At 41.3% G+C, this 20,510-nt stretch overlaps 1 protein-coding gene across 2 annotated transcripts in view; it reads left to right on the top strand.

The window, feature by feature from the left end:
• The window catches only part of ITPR2 (inositol 1,4,5-trisphosphate receptor type 2), a 236,073-nt gene that overhangs the window by 185,976 nt on the left and 29,587 nt on the right, over positions 1-20,510 (top strand). For both annotated transcript variants that reach the window (XM_056514148.1, XM_056514156.1), the window contains 6 exons: positions 7,229-7,336; positions 8,836-9,028; positions 11,973-12,098; positions 14,791-14,966; positions 16,239-16,403; positions 18,499-18,694. In XM_056514148.1, the coding sequence (XP_056370123.1) occupies positions 7,229-7,336; positions 8,836-9,028; positions 11,973-12,098; positions 14,791-14,966; positions 16,239-16,403; positions 18,499-18,694 (964 nt within the window). The remainder of the gene's footprint in view (positions 1-7,228; positions 7,337-8,835; positions 9,029-11,972; positions 12,099-14,790; positions 14,967-16,238; positions 16,404-18,498; positions 18,695-20,510) is intronic.

Raw genomic sequence — 20,510 nt, 5'->3', positions numbered from 1 at the left:
TGCATTTTGGATGTATATAAAGTGTTGGTGGTTTTTAGAGGTGAACAGTTCTCTTGCTGTGTGGATTTGGGATCCATGTACCTCCTGGTTTGGGTCTTTCCCAGGCTGTGTTTATGCAACATGGGTGCTTTTGTCTGCCTTTTATGGAGCAGCAGTGGCTGGGATCTTCTCCTTCTGCCCTGAAGAAGACCAATTGCAGAAACTCTGCTCTCCTTTTATTTCTTTTCCTTTAAACTTTGTCGTTACCTCCTTATAATCATGTCTGACACTTCCATCATCTGATTTCCTACCATCCTGTATTTTGCAAAATTTTGCTTATAGTAATCACAGGAGGCAGTCTCTGAGTGCAGCTGTGTCCTGCTGTTGGAATATTCTGGATTGCATACTGCTGTCCACATCCTGTGTCCACTGCTGTCCAGTATGGCCAGTGGATACCAAAATCCAAGTGTAGGCACTGGGCTGGTTTGACTCCAGCAGGCACAGCTGCCCATGACACTTTACACATGGATGTTTCACATCCACTCACCTCAAATTAATTTTGTTTGGTGGCAGCACATTTTGTCTGACCTGAACTTCCCCACAGATGTGTACACTTCATGTTTTTGGAACTCAGCTTTGCCTGCTAAAGAAATTAGAAAGAAGGCAAGTTCATTGAAATATTAAGTCATTTTGTCTTCTGCTGGTTTTCATCAGGGTAAAAAAGAACAGCAAAACCACAACAAAAATAGCAATGAAATTACTATGGGGGGCTGCAAACATAATAGTGATAGAGTTCACTTAGCTGTGGTGGTTTCTTTTATGTGATAATATTGAGGTGTTTTATTCCTCCCCTGTGAGGTAGATCACTATTAGCCACAATTTGTAGTGTGCCCCATGTGGAGGCTGGGGAGGAGGGCTGGTGCTCAGAGGTTACACGAGGCCGTGGAAGACCCAGCAACAGGATCCAAAGCGCCTGGACCCCCCAGGGACCTGCTCATGCACCACAAGCCATCAGGGAGAGATTAACTCCAAAGCCTTTTGGTTGCTCTGTGCGGTGTAATTGTCTAAATGAAATCATTGAATACTTGATTTGAGAGTCTCCCATTGCTCCATCCCTGCTGTTCCTAATGTTTGTTAACAGATTGCTTTGTGGCAGAGTGCAAAGGTGCCGCTCTATAAAACTGTAATGACTTCTGGAAAGGAAGTTGCCCTGTGCATTGCAGAAAGCACCATTCAGTTTTGATTGGAACATGGGGAGCTGAGAAGTTGTTATTGCTTTTAGTACAGCTACTTGGAATAAAAATTTCTGCTCCGTTATGGTTAAGATGACATTTCCTTTTCCCTGCTTTCTCCTCTCCTTGTTTACCGATGGAGTTGGAATGTTCTCCTTTGCCCTGGGCAGGGAGCTGGCATGTGTTGAGGTCCTGGCATGCCAAGGAAGAGGAGCTCCTTTTCTGTCTCCTGCACTCTCTGTCTGTCACCCATCCTGTTTGCTGCTCCCTTGACTTTCTCTTGGCTGGTTTTTTTCTCAGTCCTCGGGAGTTTTCTTGTCAGTCCCCAGACGGTTTTTTTATCCTTCCTTGCTCTCTAAGCAGAAAATGAAGTGTTTGGAGAGCTGGCTGGGTTATCCCTGGTGAGGGGGTTTGATGGTGCCAGATCTCACCCTGCCTGGCTCTGGGAGCCAAGGGACTGAAGAGGACAAAAGAGGAAGAGATTGAGGCTGTGAATGAGCCCCAGCTGCACAAGCCTGTTGGCACAGCAAGGTGAGGCTCATCTGAGCATTATTTTGCTGTTGCTGCAAGTTACATTTTGTCACAATTTCCCCTGGTGAAAGACCACTGGCCTTTGGGCTGGCAGCCCACACTGCAGGTGCGTGGTTACTGACAGGGCAGGGGTAAAGATATAATTTACAGCAAATCTCTCAGATGTCACACCTTGAGAATCAGGTACAAACACTCTCACCTCACTTTCCCCAGGGGCTGTAGTTCATTAACTTGCAGGCACAGTCCCCAGCACATTCCCATTGCTGCCTGTCCCAGTGCCCTTTCCCTGCCAGGAGTGTGCCAGGTATTTCCCCATCATATGCCAACCTTACTGCTGAGAGAATTGGAACAAGGATAATAATTATTTCAAAGAATTTTGTTTCTATTTTTTGTTTAGATGTTTGTAATACTTCTTAATAGTAATACTGTAAATGTAAGTTGTATCGAGGCAAGGTGCTGTTTGTGTGTTTATTTCTTCTTCACAGTTATCCTGTGCTTTTTGTACTATTCCATCAGTCTTTCCTAGGAAATCAGTTTGACATGACACTAAACCTCACTCATTTAGATCCCCTTAGTACCATTCTAGTAAAAAAAATGTCACCTTTACCACCCCAACCCCCATCACCATGTTTGGCAGTTTTAAAATTCTGGGAAGTGAAATAAATCCCTCAGAGTTTGGGGTTCTCCAACCTAGCATCTGTAGCTTGTATTTCTTTTTTTTTTTTTTTCTTTCTTGTATTTCTTGTCCTTTCATGGGCTTCAGCAAATCCTGCAGGATTTTGACACCCATCTCAGCTGTGTACTGGGTAGGACCTCATGATTTTGATGAGAACTTGAGAGGCCCCTGCAGTTTACAAGTTACAGCCAGGGACTGGCACATCCTTATGAAAATATGGAGGGGCTCTGTGTTTTACAGAAATAATGAAAAGTGGAGGAAAACTTTCTCTTGTCAAGCTATTTTTCCACATGCACACATACATTCACACACTGGTATTTTGGCAAACCAATCTACTATACCACATCAGTGAGTTAATGACAGGCTGGTGAAATGAATGTTCACAGCTTTAAATCAGTCTTTTCTTTAGGAGCATTTAAATAACTTCATTTTTGTTCAAGGTAATCTTGACTATAAAACTACAGGCCTGCAGGAAACCCATATATTAATTGCAAAAGCTGGGTCTGCTGTGGTTTTCCACACTGCTGATCATATATGGCATCCCAGATGAGTAGCAGATCTGATTTTATAATCATGTTGTGTCAGGAGTTTAGACTGAGTATTGCTTGTAATTCTGTCATTTATCTCTACTGTTTCTTTATTAATGTCTTCAGTGTTCTTGGTCTGTCCTCAATCCTTTACATTTTGTACTGATGCTTTATTACAGTGTTTTCCAAAATTTTTACGTAAAAATCTTTCAAGATGAACAGCAGTCCTTCCTTGGGAGCTGACTGAAAGCCAAATGATCTTTATTCATATAGCTATTGCCTTGCACAACCCTTTTTGGAAATCACTGTTCCATTATGTGCTATTGCTTCCATGTCCCTACACGCCTTGATGAGCAGTAAAATACAGTGTTGACATTTAAAATATTGTCACTGGCATGGCTGATGTGTGACTGACTGAGTGAGTGAGTTTTCTCCACAATGGTGATTTTTCTGGGGCTCTTTGCAAATTCAGGCTCTAGTGGTGTTTTTCTTTGTATCAGCTACACTTGCAGTGTATTTTTGAGGTGCATTGTTGAGCTTTGATTTGCAAACATAAATAGAACTGTTCTCACTGTAGTTGCTCTCAGCCATGTCCATCCCATGTCTTGTCCTCCAGCTGCCCCAAAAGATTTGTGCAGCACACTGGATATAACACTTTACTGCATCACTGAAGTTAAATATGAAAAAAAAATCACTCAGAGCTTGCACAGCCTTTACCCACCACACACAAACTGTCACCTAGGGTGTATTATAAACTTGGATAGGTTCACAGTTTGTCACTGCATTGTTATTTTCATTGCTGTGTCTTTGATCTCACAGAAAGCTCTGCCCTGGTCAAGGCATCTGTTGACACAGTCCCTCTGCCCCACGTGGCCCTTTGAGCTCGTTATGGGGTGAAAGAAGGATCATGAAAGCAGAGCTTCAGAAAACACCATGGCTGCCAAATAACAGCATTCCTAAAGCTGTTCTGTGTCATCCTGTGGGCCTCTGCTTTGGATCTGAGCTCTCTCAGATTGCTGTCCTCAATGTTCTTTTATCAGTGTGGCTGTGGCAATACAGAAATATTAGCAGTAGTTATTGTGTCAATGTAGAGGAATCCATCCTGTGCAGGAACTGCAGAAAATTGATGGGCCCTTTGCCCTGAGCTTACTGCCTGAGTGCCTAGAGTACACAGAAGGTGAGTGGGTATTGAGAGATTTGGAAGCTGGGAGAAATGAAGTTCATAAATGAAGTGAGTGAAGAAGATTCACCTTCACCGGTGCCTTTAGGTGGGTTCCCCATCTGGAATGTGCTGCTGCTCCTCCAGCTTGGTCAGCAATCCCTCAGTTTATTCTGGTTTATCTTTTCTGGCAGTGGAGGGGCTGGCACAGCTGGCTTGATGTTCAGGTGCCTTTGTCCAGTGGCTGTGCTGGAAAGCCCCAGCTGTGCAGTGGGACAGTCACACAGAAAAAGCACAGCCTCAGGAAGCACAGTGCAGGTCACCAAATACACACTGTTCTAAAGAGCATGGCTGCTGTTCATGTGAAACCTGATAGCAAAACATGCTCAGTCTCAAATCCCCAGCAGCCTCTGAACTCCCTGTTCTAGCCAGTCCCATTGCAGCATGAGAGGCTGACAGGTTTTCCCTTCTACTCCATGTGATAAGGGAATTTCTGTTACTGATACTTATCAAAAGAGACTTCTACAATAAAAGTTATGGACAGTTCAAAGCATATCAGGAAGAAATACCTAGAGTTTTCATGTGGTTTACAAATGGCATTTCCAATTTTGTATACAAGTTCAAGTATGAATATAGAAACTTTCTTTTGTGTTACTAATGGAAATTTCTGAATCTATAGCAGGTTCCTTACTCCAAATTGGCATAGTTTTATAAGAAGAACTATCCATATGTCCTTGACTTGTCATTTGTTAGAAAACTCAAAATCTTAATGGTTCACATTGGAGAAATAAAGGTCAAGATACAGGCAAAGTTCCTCTGTATTACAGAAGATAATAAAAGGGGAATATATTTGCTCCTGGTTATGCTAATTTATCACTCCAAGCACGGTGTGATTGCATTCTGTCTAGTCAGTGCTCCTCTTCATATCTTAAAGAAGAGATATAGCCAAAGTAAAGGGCACTTGGAGATAGACAGGGAAAATAATTGAGTCACAGAGAGTCTTCTGTTTGAGGAGGGATGGGAAGGATGGGGATTGTTTTAATTTAAAGAAGAGACAAATAAAAGAGAACGTGACAGTAGTGTACAGAGTGATGAATGATGCAGAGAAGGTGAACTGGGCACTCTTGCTTGCCCTTTTACAAGTACAGAAGCAGAGGGACATCCAATAAAGCAGAAAGGCAAAAGTAATATCACTGTTGAAAGGGCATTTTTTACCAGTAACTATCTTGTCTCCAATGGCTCATCCTCTCTCTCCATGATTCTAGAGCATGTCTTGAGGGGCATGTGAAGACCTCTAGGAGATGAATTCAAGTTGTCTTGCTAAGCAGTTGAGTTCATGCTGCAGAAGCTGCTGGTTGGATCAGGTTATTTGGCTTGTGTGAAGGGAAAGAACTTGTCAAATAGTCTTAAAGAACCTTTTTAATCTCAAAAAGAAGTGGAAATTTAGGTCAAGGCATTAATGTGTGTAATGATACTATCCATACATTTACTAGATAGAGTAAAAAAGGAACTATTCAGGACAAAAATCTGCTACTGATGGAAGGAATATTCCTCTGCAGTTAACCCCCATGCCATTTCTTTGCTGGTCTTCCTGAATATCTTCTCATGACACTTTTATAAAATGCTGATGTTTTGCCACATTGGCTCGGGCTCCTCTGTCAGGAGCAAGCAGATTTCTGCCCCAAGGAAGTTGTATCCCTTTCTGATATTCTCTTACTTTTGGATGTTCCATTTCTTACTCATCTTTATTTAATAAGTTTGTATTCAAATCCAGAAGAAAATTTATTTTGATCAGAAGATTCTAGGAAACTTCAATAAATGGACTAAATTGTATATGTACCTCTCCCCTGCCTTATTGTTAAAAATAGGGAGATAATGAAACATGCAAATTCCAGATGAGTGAGATCACATTCTGGTTAGATTATTACAGTACCTGTTTGGGTCCATTGTAGCTTTTGGACTTAACCCCTGTCAGTCTTTTTGTAGCTGTGCAATTATTTTATAATTCCTCACCAGGCTGTGCTATTTCATGTAGCACAATCCTGGCCCACCTGTGGTGAGCATCACTTCAAAGCCCCGGTTCCTGTGGTCATTTTGAGTGTGTGCCTGCCTCATTTCTAATGGTCTGTTGTGGTAATGTCAGCTGTGATGATTCAGCCCTGGATCACATCTGTGAGCTTCCCTTTCCCTTTCCCTTTCCCTTTCCCTTTCCCTTTCCCTTTCCCTTTCCCTTTCCCTTTCCCTTTCCCTTTCCCTTTCCCTTTCCCTTTCCCTTTCCCTTTCCCTTTCCCTTTCCCTTTCCCTTTCCCTTCTGCAGTTTTTCCCATCTTAAAGCAGGTGAAACACCTCAGCTATTCCGGATGGAAACCACTTGCTATGATGCAGGGAAAATTGCATTTTTAGTAATTTCCTTATGCCTTATAATTAGGTCTTTATTTCTCACTCACCTACAGGACATCGTGAATGCATTTGCCAACATTTTTCTTATTAAACTGTGTACAGCAATGGAGCATTTAAAATATCTATACTCAACATAGAATAGGTGTTTTTTATCAATCATGTGAAGTGCATCATTTGTAAAAGTTTACAGGAGATACATATTTGTGTGTATGTGTGTATGTATTTATTTGCTGTGTATATAAACTGTACAGTTAAGGATGTATTTGCCTGGCACCACAGTCCAGCTCCCTCAGAAATAGTTACAGCCCTGGAATACCAGTCTACAACCTAGTTTAGCCATTGAAATCACTGAGAAAAGTTAATTGTAAATGTAATTTAGTACTCAGAGGTATGCAAATTTTATGTCTAAACTCAAGTGAAAAGAAGCATTCAGTCTAATTTTTTTGGCATTTGCCAAAAGCCCTCCAAAAGCCATCCAGGCTGCAGGCTAAGCTGCCTTTCATAAATCTCAACTGAAGACTTTCTGCTGACTTCTTAAGACTAAATTGTTTCTATTGTTCTCAAGTAATTACATTTTTGTTGTTATCTGTGGAAAGAGCCCCACTGGGCTGAGCATGTAAGTATATGGGAATGGGGGGAAGGAGGATTTGTGTTAGTTAAGTGGAGATGATAAAGCTGAAAACATAGCAGCAGGGCATAAATCAGATTTTTCTTCTTTTTCTAGCTGGCTTGTCACAATAAAACATTGCAACAGATGCTGAAGCCAGGGTCAGATCCAGATGAAGGAGATGAAGCCCTGAGGTTTTATGCCAAACATACGGCACAGATAGAGGTAAAGGATTGCTCTCCAGAAGATGGACTGTGAGACAAGTCTGCATCTTGCATGTGGTGTATCTCCTCTTTTTGAGCTTCCAAATGGTGTGGATTATTTATGAGGAGAAGGTTGAATAATATGCTTTTGGCTGTGGGAGATAAAGGAATACACCTGTATTAGAAGTGGCTCCAAACCATCGTTTCACAGTAGCTTTGCTGTGCCTTACCAAACATGTTTTGTTAGGGAAATAATGACTGTGCATAGGAGCTGTGTCATGAAGTCAAGAATCATCTTGTATGGAACATCACTCAAATAAATAATCATGAGTTTCAAAGCCACTGATGCTGGCTGATCAAATTAAAAGTCTGGCTGGAGTACAAAGAGATTTTGAAGTGGTGTAGACATTCAATGTGGCTTTTGTTTAAAATACCAAGGCTTGGCCTGGTTCAGAAGTTCTGTTCTCTGTTTTAAAATTTACACCTGCCATGGGTTGGACTTAGACAGAGGTCCACAGAGTATCCCACCACAGGATAGGTGTAAGGTCCATGGCCTTGGTTGTCCAGAGGACAGCTCAGTGCTCCTCTTAATGTATTTTAATATTTTGGGTGCTGCTGAGATCTCTCTTAGCAATTATCAGCCTGTTTATCTCAGTAGCTTGTAAATTTAAGCATTAAACAAGCACTGTGCTCAACTTCTTTGTGGCCAATAGCTTCTTCTGGAAAAGTGAAACTCAACCCAGCATTGCTGCTATACAAAATACACAATTGCTTGTCTTTGGAAGCTGTCCTAGACCTGTGTGGTGTTTCAGATATTATCTCTCCTATATTAACACATCTCATTTGTTTGATTTGAAATTCAAATAGAGGTGTTTTTTATTTTCACCAGTGGCTGTTCACAGGCATGGCTGCAGGAGTCAAAAAGGGGTTTCTACCCATTTCTGTATTTTTAGTAGTACAGAGTCAACAGTCAGAATGGGGAAGCAGTTTTGATGGCAGTGTGGTGAGATGAAATGAAATCTAGCTCACTCACCAGTAACTTGGGAGGTGCTGAAATGCAAACAATTCAAAACCTTGGGTTTTGTCAAGTAAAAAGATAGACTGACAAGATATGGGTGCTGCCTGAGCAACAAGGTGCTGTTTTTGTATGTTCACCCTTACAACTTAGCCCATCATAAAAATAGATTCAAGATGAGAAAAGCATTTTGTAATCAGTGCAGAAAGCCCCTGAACTTCTCCACTTTTTACTGAGAGAGATTTGTTTCAATTTGCTGAGAAATTGAAGCATTCTGAATTACAACATTTTTTATATTTGGAGAAGTCTGAACCAAGGTTTTTCTTTAGACTTACAAATAAAAACAGCTTTACTCTGTTTTGGGATTGATTGGTCCAACTTTATTGTAATGTTCAAATAATTAATGCATTAATTTGCAAATAAAAGGGGAGCTGTGAACACGAAAAGATATGACAAAATGATTGGATTGTGACTGACTCTGACAAAAATGTGCATTTTATTTGTAGATTGTTCGCCACGATAGAACAATGGAGAAGATTGTCTTTCCTGTCCCCAATATTTGTGAATTCCTCACTCGGGAATCCAAAAGTCGAGTATTCAATACAACAGAGAGAGATGAGCAAGGCAGCAAAGTCAATGACTTTTTCCAGCAGACTGAGGATCTGTACAATGAGATGAAATGGCAAAAGAAAATTAGGAGTAAGTACTGTAACTTTTAAGAAAAATAGTTTCATTATGCTAAAACCTTGTTTTTAAACCTTCAGATACTTTCATTTTAATGATACACTTTTCTCTGTTTACTCTGACACTGCAACAGGCAAAACTGCTCTGGGCTTGAGAGTGTAGGTCAGCTGAGACACTTGCATGCCACCATCAAAGAAGTGTAATATGGAGCAGTTATTAATGTGTTCAAGATGATGTTTTGGACTCCAAAAGTTAAATTGAGGGATGGAAGAACTGGGTGCAGTTCTACTAATCTTGATAGCATTGCACCTAATTAAGCCAAGGCCCCTAATATTTAACAAAAACATGTGTAGCTGCATATTTGAGGTTTGCAGATTCCTGAAAGGCCATTAAAAGACTCATAAATGTCTCTCACCAGAACCTAAGCTGCTTTAAATCTGCCCATCTCCCATGGAGTCAGTCCCTCTCTGCCAGTCCACACCAGCCTGGCATGGCTGGGCTGCAGGGTGTCCCAGCTGGCCCACACTGGTGCATGCCCTGTGCTGCTGGGGAGGCACATGTGTGTGGCCTTGAGCTGCTTGGTCAAGATCTTGGGGGAGAAGTCAAAGCAGGGACACCAAGAGCCCCACCAGGACTGAATGTCTTTAGCTCCCTGGTGGGCAGTTCAGCTGCTGGCCCTGGCAGGAATGGGGCTATTGCCAATGTCCCCACATCAGGAGGCTCCTGCCAGCTCAGCCGCTGTCAACCCTGCCCTTAGCTTTTGGGAGCAGAAAGTTGTGTTTTATATATCACAGAATCACAGAATGGTTTAGGTTGGGAGGGACCTTAAAGATCACACAGTTCCAACACCCTTACAATGGGCAGGGACACTTTCCAGTGTCCCAGGTTGCTCAGAGCCCCATCCAGCCTGGCCTGGAACACTGCCAGGGATGGGGCAGCCACAGCTTCTCTGGGAAACCTGTGCCAGGGCCTCAGCACCCTCACAGGGAACAATTTCATCCTCATATCCAGTCTAAACCTACCCTTAGTTTGAAGCCATTCCCCCTTGTCCTGTCACTCCAGGCCCTTGTCAAGAGTCTCTCTCCATCTCTCCTGTGGCTCCCTTCAGGCACTGGAAGGCCACAATTAGGTCACCCCAAAGTCTTCTCTTTTCCAAGCTGAAAATACATAAAAATGGCTTAAAGTGATCAGTTCATTCACTGATAAAATGCAGATGCTCTTAGAGTGTCACACATCATCTGCTCACAGCAATTGATCAGCAAGGAAGGAAGGAATAGGGTCTAGAGCAGCAGGATAGTCAGAGCATCCTGTGGGAGCATCCTGAGTGTGATGGAAATATGGATGTTACTGTAATTTGTTATATTTCAATTCCCAGGCTTTAATTTTCAGCAGCAGCAAGTCTTTGGCATGAATCCCATCAACCCAAGTCTGCTTCTCTTGAAGGCACCCTAAAAACTTAGTAGTGACAAACTGACCAGAATAGAAGTTGAAAAATACATTATTTCAGAATCTGCAGCCTGTTTGGGAATAAAAGTCATTGTATTGTATAAAAACTGCTTCAGTTTAAAAAATCATATCTGGGGGTTTTGTGTTAGAAACAAAAATAAAAGAGCCAACCCAACAATTAGATAGACTAGACCTGCCTAATGCTATAGGCAAAGAAAATTGGTTTATTTTTATTCAGAACAGAAATTTCTCAATTCCTTTCATCAGTGGCAAGGCCCACACGTCTCTGCATTGGGGTCTTTTTTATTATTTGAGAAGATAATACAGGTTGAAACTGTGTTCATTCTTTTGCCAAGTGTCTGTGCTGCTTAAATTGACAGATGTAATTTTTGCAATGGCTCCAAATGCTTGAATCTCAGCAGTCAGCAGCACAAGGCTATCACAGTGAATATTTACCTAATTGCTATCAAAGACTGTACTAAAGCCTGGGACAGTCATATGCAGTTAAAGGAGTTTGCTGTTTATAAAAACTTAGCTGGGTGCTCTGCATACTTGCAGGAAGTTTTCAGTACTTTAAAATCTAGTTAATAGGGATGCATCATGTTTGAAACCTCTCTGATCAGAGATGTTTTTACACTATTGCACAAAGGATCTTGTTTCAAACCTTCATTTAAAGGTATTTTAGTGCATTAATATATATTAAGTGCTTGCTTGAGTCTTAGCACCCTCTGATCCTAATCCTGGCCTTCTTGCTGAACCATGTGTGTGACTCTGGACACAAATTCAAGCCTGTTTTGCACTGTTTCCCTTTTTAGTCTTTTCTAGCTAGGCTGTAGGTTCTTTGGGAAATGGACTGGTTTTGTGTGTTTGTACAGCACTTCACATATGGCTTGTTTGAGTCCTTTTAAACAGGAGTACAGAGCTGTTTGTCAGCAGGGGACCATGGGCTTCTGAGCATCACACAGGAAATAATCAGCTTTTGTAGAAACAAAACACAAACAGAATAAATTTTGCCTGCTTCCCTAGCAGCTCAAAATGTTTTTAGTGGGGAAAATCCTGCAGTTCTGAAACCATGCCTGTTCCATCATTCTTTGCCTATGTCATCAGGGTACTTGGTCCAAATAGGTCATCTGGATGATACTTTCTGGGTGTTCTGGTTCACTGGAATTCAGAGTGCTAAAATCTATTTGTTTGCTTGATTTTATGTCCCCATACACAGAAGCTGCAGATTCAGATGCAGCTGAAAAGACTCCCTTGCAAAATATCCAGGCCTAAAATCTAACCAGAGGCAAATTTCTGGTGTATAATAGACTGTATTGTGATTTTTGGATTAGAAGTTCTGCTTCAAACTTTGTTTTATGGCAAACCTACATTTAATATTTGTTTATTTTAGTTAATTTTAGAGATCTGCATATTTTCTACATTAATCTGTATTTAATTCCCTTGAGGCCATTGGTGATTGAGTTTCTGTTTGCTTTCAGCTTATTGATTGCTACTTTTCTCCCCTTTCTAGATAATCCAGCCCTGTTTTGGTTCTCCAGACACATCTCTCTCTGGGGGAGCATTTCCTTCAACCTTGCTGTGTTCATCAATTTAGCAGTTGCTCTGTTCTACCCTTTTGGAGATGATGGAGATGAAGGCAAGTAGAGTTTTGTCTTATTTTTGGTTTTAAGTTTAGATGCTTTCATTACTAGGGTAACAAATAAAGCTTCATTTTCAGGTGCAGTCATATCTGGAAGTCATTCAGTGTCTCCTAAGTAGGTACCAGATGCTGTCTGAGATGTGATGGTTGATCTGTGTGTCACATGGCCCACACAGTGCAGAGTAGAATGGACAGAGCATAAGCTGGAGATTATCTAGATGATCTCAGCTAATTTTTTTTATATTACCATATTGCAGTGTCCTACTGCACACATTTAGCTGCAGCTTCTGAACTGAAGGAGGATTCCTGGCAGGAGAAGGACAGGGATTCCTTAAGCCTGACCAAACTGAATGACTTGCAGTCTTGAAAACATATGGAAAAGAATTATTTGAAAACTGGCTTGATGGCTTTTGACTATGTTGTTTAGTGGGATAAAAGGGCATAACTGTTGCAGAGGATAAATGCATTATGTAAAAATACTCTTAAAACTTATCATTCTGTCTCCGCTTCATCCCATGTCACAGGAAATATTTAATGAAATTTTTTATTTGCTATAAATGCAGCAAACTAGCAGGAGGCCTCTTTGAAGCCCAAACATGCTTAATTGGGATGAAGGAGACTAAATGGTTCAGAATACTGGTAATGGGAGCAGAGCCATTCACCTCTGGGCCTTTGATTCGTGGCCAGTCAGTAATGTGACTGAAAGTCACCTCTGTCTGATGGCATGTGAACTGGGCTGGTGGAAGCAGTCCAGCTTCTAGTAGATCCATGTGCTTTTCACAAACACCACAGCTGGCACCAGCAAACATTCCTGCTGGCTGGCAGAACAGAAAGGCAGCAGATTAAAATCTGTTGGCATGGGGAGCACGCTGCCCTCGCAGCCCACGGGGCTCTCTGCAGGTCACAGCTCTGCAGGTCACAGCTCAGGCAGCTCCACAGCCCCGTGGAGGGAGGCAGAGCTTGCAGGGCTGTGCCCTGGGGCAGGGAAGCATCTTGTCCACAGTGCTTTGTGAACTGGGGAGTCACTCAGAGCATGTTAGAGTCCACAGAGAATGAGAGGAGAAATAAAGGGTTAAAAATAAACCTTTTAAGCTACTAAATTTTAGCTAATCTATACTCGTGGAAATCCTCTAGTCTGCAATCAGTAGGCATTAATACTTATTCTGAACTGCAGATTTATATGGCATTAGTTTAAGTGGCCCCAGTAATCCAGTGACAGTGCATTTCAGGATTCCAGCTCCTGGTGCTTGCAGAGCCAGAGCGACTCCAGGCAATAAGGAATAGGTGTGGCCAAATTGGATTAGCAGGTCATGAGGCAGCCTCCCTACTTCCAGCCTCCCTGTCCAACAAAGCCTGATCCAACAGCTGGAGTTTGGCTCCCAATTTTCCCCTTCAGCATGTGTAAATCCACCTCTGTTCACCTGTCTGAGGTGCCTGGGCTGAGCTAATCATCCCAAAATGCCTTTTAGTAGGTACTTGCAGTTCTTATGTAACGTGACATAACCAAAAGTGCTCCAGCTGGTTCCTGAAGGGAGCCTAAAAGAAATAAAGGAGACAAGAGCACATGGTGACAGGACAAAGGGGAATGGCTTCAAGCTGACAGAGAGAAGGTTTAGTTTAGATATTAGAAAAAAACTCTTCCCTGTGATGGTGAGGTCCTGGCACAGGGTGCCCAGAGCAGCTGTGGCTGCCCCATCCCTGGCAGTGTCCAAGGCCAGGCTGGATGGGGCTCTGAGCAACCTGGGATAGTGGAAAGTGTCCCTGCCCATGGCAGGGAGGATAGAAATTGATGATCTTTAAGGTCCCTTCCAATCCAAGCCAGTGAAGACTCTTTGCCTCCAGGGTGCCCGTCTGTGCATGGTTCTGCTGTGGGTGCTACAGTGTGAAATTCTGGTCCTGCAGTAGGCAAGAAGGAAAACTGGTTTGTGAAAGAACCACAGAGAACTTTGGCCTTACCTTTCAGATGGGCTTGAAAGTAATTTTTTAGGATCCATTAAAAGTTTCCAAATCTTGTTGGCAAAGAAACTCTCTGACAGAGCTGACCTTGAACCTCCCACCAGGGACAGAAACACTCCTGAACTTTGGAAAAGTTCGGATGCCATCTGACTGTTGAGGCTAGGGCACCATCTCATTGTTTTCTAATCCCAGTGATGCTGCTCAGCTGTGTATCTGTTGCCAAAGAGATAGCATGATTCCTATTGTGAGTCTGGCTAAATTTTCTATTCCCTTCTCCCCTGTCACTGACCTCTCAGTTCATCCCATAACAATAGAAGTCAGTGTACAAGCGTGACAGCGCCCTGAGATCTGAATGTGCTTTTTATATCACAGCAACATGGTGTGTTTCCAGGGCTTTAAGCAGAGGGGAGAGGGAAAACAGGGGCATCCCTCAAAGCTGGGTGGGGTGGCTTGCTCCAGCAGGAGGGTGAACTGTTTCATCTCTGAGCACTCCCTGGATTTTAATGGAAATTTCATTAGCTGCTTGTATTATTACCTGTGCAAAAAGCAGCAATACTGTGCAAATAATAGCTGCTGCTACAATTAGGGTGAGCCGTGGTCAGCAGTTGTGATGCATGAATCACTCTTTTGTTAGCTCTGCTGGCAAAGGAATTGATCTTTTGGATCTGTTTCTGGGTGAAAAATGGAGTTTCCAAAGATTCCTTTCTGAAATCTCCCTTTCTCCTCTGCACAGGCACGCTCTCACCGCTGTTCTCCGTGCTCCTCTGGATAGCAGTGGCATTTTGCACAGCAATGCTGTTTTTCATCTCCAAGCCTGTTGGCATTCGACCCTTTTTGGTGTCTGTTATTCTCAGGTCTATCTATACTATAGGGCTCGGTCCTACCTTGATACTCCTTGGTGCTGCTAATGTAAGTACTTCAAAAGCAACCAGAATTTCACTTTCACATATTAAGGGTCTCATATTAAAAAACTGGTTTGATTAGAGCTATGCAAAAACTTCTTTTTCTGGTTCATTGGTTAAGCCAAAAAAATAAATAATTTCCAGTCATCCTGAAACAGCAGTGTCAGCGAAGTGGGAAGCTAAGTAAAAAGCTGGTTTAGTTTTGTGCATATGCAAATATTTTTAAACCAAAAACAATATGAAATTTAAAGAAATATTGCTGCATAATGGCAATCAAATCTACAGTTTCTCATGTTAAAAGAATAATTTTCCAGTACTCTCAGTGCTATTGATACAAATTTTTGAAATGTTTCTGAGGCCTTGAATATATTTTCAGGAAGAAAAGAGTTTTCAAAATTAAAAATTCTCTCAGCCCTTTGCCAGATCTCTTAACTTAGACATGAATAAGTTTGCATGCTTAGTGAGCTTGGTAAGATACACAGTCATGCTCACAAGTCATCTATTTAAATTTCTGCCTGGCTGCTACTGCTCTAATTCACCCCAGCACGAAGTATTGGGCTGTTTGCCCAATTTCACATACTAAAAAATACCCAGACATATAGTCAAAGGTAAAGACAAGTAAGCAGCACATGCCCACGTCAAATTTGTGAACAAAGGAGTCGTGTTGAGTCCTCATTCCTTGTCGTGGACTGCCAGGGAGATGAGGTGAGACCCTTTCCTGTTCACTTCTGCACTGCTGCTCATGTGCAGAAAAGCTCAGGAGCCATGGAGAATCTGATGCTGTTGTTTAAATGCTCTGCTTCAAAAATGTCCTCAGTTCTGAGAGGTTTTTGTAGGGATTTTAGATTGAAGAGCACGATCTGAAGGAAGCAGATCTCACACCACACCCCCCCACACTTTCTGTTGTGTTACTATTGTTCTCTTGTAGCCTGCCTGGCTGCTCTTACACAGTCTCAGATCTAAACTCACAACTGTTGGGAGTTCACTCCCCAGCTGGATTTTAATGCCTCCTGACATTAACCCTGCCCACCTATTCACTGATGTTACAGGAATAAATCACAATGTAGTGAGGCACAGGGCAGTGTTGGAGAGGTGATGTACTTCACTCACCCCATGGGCTCATTCCTAGTGCACTGGATAGTCAGAGCTGGATTTCTCTCACCTCACTCCAGCTATCTAAAGGCTGTGCACTTAGTCAAACCAACCTGTCCAGACAGCAACCCAAACAATAAACAGGATTTTTCTGATGGCATAAACCTAGCCTTCGTTACCCCCACAGCTGTGTAACAAAATCGTGTTCCTGGTGAGCTTTGTTGGGAACCGTGGGACTTTCACCCGTGGCTACAGAGCAGTCATCATGGACATGGCTTTTCTCTACCACGTGGCCTATGTCCTGGTCTGCATGCTGGGCCTCTGTGTGCACGAGTTCTTCTACAGCTTCCTGGTAAGTACGTGCTGCTGTGGAGGGGAAAACTCTGCAAAAATAGAAAATACCGTTACCGTGCAGCTGTCTTCAATTTCTTCCTGACAATCAAGCCAAATCATGTGTATTTTTAGCATGCTGTTGTGTTGCTGCCCCTTAGGAGCTGCTGTTTTTATTAGAACCTGTTTCTGTTAGGACTTAATCTGTTTTAGAGCTGAAAGTTTGCTTCTTTCTTCTCAGACAGTCATCACCCAGCCCACTCTTTTTTCCCACCTTTCTCCATATTTTGTGTCCACAGTTTCTGTATCTTCTGTCAGTCTTAACATTTTGGGGGCACTTGTCCAGGGGTGTGTGCATTATACCTGCACCAAAGGATCCCATTCCTCATCCCCAGTACATTTTTAACAAATTACTTGGGAAATAGGGATGGCATGCCTCTGGTGTAGCAGGAAGATTCATCACTTGAAATGTATCCCACTTCATTTTCTTTTGTTGCCATTACCCAGATGGAATGTTTTTTAATAACGTGGTACAGGTGCAGGTGAAAATGAATCACAGGTACAGGTGCAGTGAAAATGAATCACACAGAATTATGCTAAACTCCACTAACTGCTCCCTTCATGCTGAGTAGCAGTAAAAGGTGTTTCACTGCTCTTGTTTGCTAATCCTTTTGCACTATAATGGAACATAAGGAGACTGACTAAATTGTGGTCATTTTCATGGGTTCCCTTTCCTGTTGTATTTTTTCTCAGCTTCCTGAATAGTGGTGAACTCCCAGCATTTCAAAGATGTGCTAAGCACACTAAAATTTTCAGGGGTTCAGTGCTAACTCAGGTAGAACTCCTGTTGAAGTCAGACTTTCCAGATTTTGACATTAAAGTCTGCTTCAAAGTTTGGGCAGATTTCAAAGGAGCCAAGATTGTGGCTGTATCTGCAGGACTCTCTTCAAATTAACTCTCCTGCTTAAAAAATCTACAAATTGTCTGCTGTTCCTTCAGTGAGTTAGGTGATCTCTATCTTAAAATACTTTGCAAAGTGTCAAGCAGCTTAAGAAAGATTTTGTGTACTTACTTTTTTTCAGTGACTGCTGTTGACCAATGTCCATAATTCATGGACATTATCCACATACCCAGGTTGCTTCCAGGTGTTCACTTAATAGTGGATGTAGTCTAAACTCTTAATATTTGTTTATAACTCTATCCCCTCTTTCTTCCTTTATATTAATCCTTTCACAAGGCTGTGGATTTCAGATCTTATAAATTGTGGCTAATACCTTCTTCTGTGGAGCATTTTGATAAATCATAGTGTGTTGCTTTATATCTGCAATTTGAGTGTTTTGAAGTAGAAATACATACATTATAGATAAAGTCCAAAGCACTATAGAACATAAAGAAAATTGTAAGAGAAAAAAAAGCTACAGGTTCTTGTAAAGCTCCTGTCACATTTAATTGCTGGTTTAGGCTTTTGACATTTAAAGCAATATTATCTTAATATATACTTTTCTTTAAAGTTAAATACCAGGGAATCATATAGTGCAGGGTAGAGAAAAATAGAAGTTTCTAGTCTTGTACAAACAGTACCATGAATTTAACTTTGTCCTAAAAAGAGGTGCCCCAATCCTTGTCCATGCAATATTTACATGATGCCATGAGCTCAAAGAAAGTTTACATATATGTAATTACTTACATGTATGAGTGCATTTTTGAACTGCAGCCTGTGCATGTTTGTCAGATGAGAGATAACATTTCAAAAATTGCTTTGTAGATATAGAAGTATCCATAGTATGAAGACACTTTCTAAATTTTAATCTAGCCAGGTTTTAAGTTCAGGGAAACGACAGATCTTGATAGTAGGTGTTGTCCATCTCTGAATCAGGCTCAAATTTACTTTGTGACTTTGGATTTTTCTAGAATTAATTTTAAAATTTAAAGTCCTGTGCTAGATTTCCTGCTGCATAAGCATGACCAGCTCCCACTGAAATCAATGTGCGTTTATGAAGCTGAGAATGTAGAACATGGCTTGATGCATGTTTCAATAGTTCAGGTTGTTTTCCTGTGTTGCATCTATATATTGCCTCATTTGTATTCATTTTTCTTCTACTCTCTGCCTTCCCCAGCTGTTTGATCTGGTGTACAGGGAGGAGACATTGCTAAATGTGATAAAAAGTGTTACCCGGAATGGCCGTTCAATTATCCTCACTGCAGTGCTAGCACTCATCCTGGTTTATCTCTTCTCCATCATTGGCTTCCTCTTCCTGAAAGATGACTTCATCATGGAGGTTGACAGGTTGAAAATCAGAACCCCTGCTGCAGGTATTTTTTTTATATTAAAATTTGCTTCCAACAGATCCTTCTTTCTGTCTGCCTGACCTAAGTTTTCATCTCAGGACATCAAATTTCTTTATTCGTGCCTGCATGAGAGCAGAACAAATTCTATATACCTTAGAACTCAATTAAGTCTCTGTGTAAAATTTAATGTGTATAGGGTTGTTTTAGTCTGGGCTTATTTGTTGAAATGCTAAAATCTGACACGTTTGATCTATTATGTTTGCTTCACAAACTCGTGATAACATTAAAAAAAAAAAAAAATCTGTATTTCTTAAGTATTCCCCTAAGTGGAAAGCAGCTCCAATTGGATTGTATTGGTTCTCATCCCACCTTAAAAGCAGCTCATAGCAATTTCTGTGTACTATATAAGGCATATGATCTTAACATGTTCGTTAGCTGTATTAATTTCATTGCTTTTTTAGCTTCATCCAGCAGAAATTTATTACAGAATTCACATTTCTACTGATAAAAGCATCTTTTAAATTCAGTGTATATTTCATGATTGTCATTGCTAGTGTATAATCCTGGCTTCTGTAAAGTCATTGGGAAGTGTGGAACCAATTTGAAAAAAGCCAGGATTTCAGATTTCTGGAGAATGAGAGAATTCAGCAAAGTGAATAGAGAGTTACAAACTGGCTTTGCTAGAAAAGAGCCAGGTCTGGTCTGTGCAGAGCTTTGTATGTGCTGCCAACCAGCCTGCTGGGAGCATGGGCAGGGGAGGAACTGGCTGCAGAGAAATTCTTGAGAATAGCTGGTGATTAAATTCCTCGAGGCATGGTTTTCCCAAATGCTGAGCTCCTCAGACCTGTACACAAGCACAGAGCTGGAACCCAGCCAAGGCTGTGTGCACTCAGTGTTTGCCAGCCTGTTCCTGAAGTTGTTTTTTCAGGATTTAAAGCTCACAAACAAGGCAAAGGTCATTCAAGACTCATGGGCCTGGCATACTTCTGCAGCTGGTTCAAAACCATATTTAAAAAAAAAAAAAAAAAAAAAAAGAACCTGACAGATTTCTTTAACATACCATAATTTATTTTTTTATTTTTTTTTTCCCCCCACTGTTCATCCATTAGGGGCTAAATTGGCTTATATTTGACTTACCATTCATTTTTGGGACAGAACTTAGGGTGTGAAATCTCACTTTGAAAGTGACCATCTTAATAAAACAGGCTAGACACAGCTCTGGTCTGATCCAGGGCAGCAGCTCCTGTGTGTTTGTGTTGCTTCTGTTGAGTTCTTGGCAGATTTTTGTGGTGTGGGTATGTTCTTGCTGGCTTCATACATTGCCATTTCTGATCAAAAACTCATCAAGAAAATATGCTGACTGCACGTTGATGGAACATTATGCTTCCCAGGACAAGTGCTTTAAATTTTTTCTTTATAAAGTAGCAGAAAGAGTAAGTCAGAGTGCATGTTTTCTGCATTACACATACTGTCTTAGGCTGTTATTTTGTTGTATAGTTTTGCCTTCATTTTTTTCTCCTTAAACCTTTTTGTAACTCTAATTTGAAATGCAGAAAATTGTTGAAGGTGCACAAGAGAAAATTGGTTTGATAAAATCAAGCTGATGTACACATTTACCACTTTGGGAATGTTAAATTAGTGTTTTACACAAACCCATACATATTTACAAATGAGTACCAAACTGTGTTATCATCCTTGAAAACCCTTAAATATTCTACATTCAGGATAACTGAACATCAGCTCGGTGTCCTTCTTGTCAGCTTTTGTGAATAATTTATCTAATGGTTTTTAAAACTGACATTATTTTCATATCTGACAGTTGTTTCTTGCTTTGAATATA

This window comes from Oenanthe melanoleuca, chromosome 1A, assembly GCF_029582105.1.
Source record: "Oenanthe melanoleuca isolate GR-GAL-2019-014 chromosome 1A, OMel1.0, whole genome shotgun sequence".
NCBI classification, from domain to species: Eukaryota; Metazoa; Chordata; class Aves; order Passeriformes; family Muscicapidae; genus Oenanthe; species Oenanthe melanoleuca.
The sequence above is the reverse complement of the archived record's forward strand: the minus strand, read 5'-3'. Positions and strand labels throughout refer to the sequence as shown.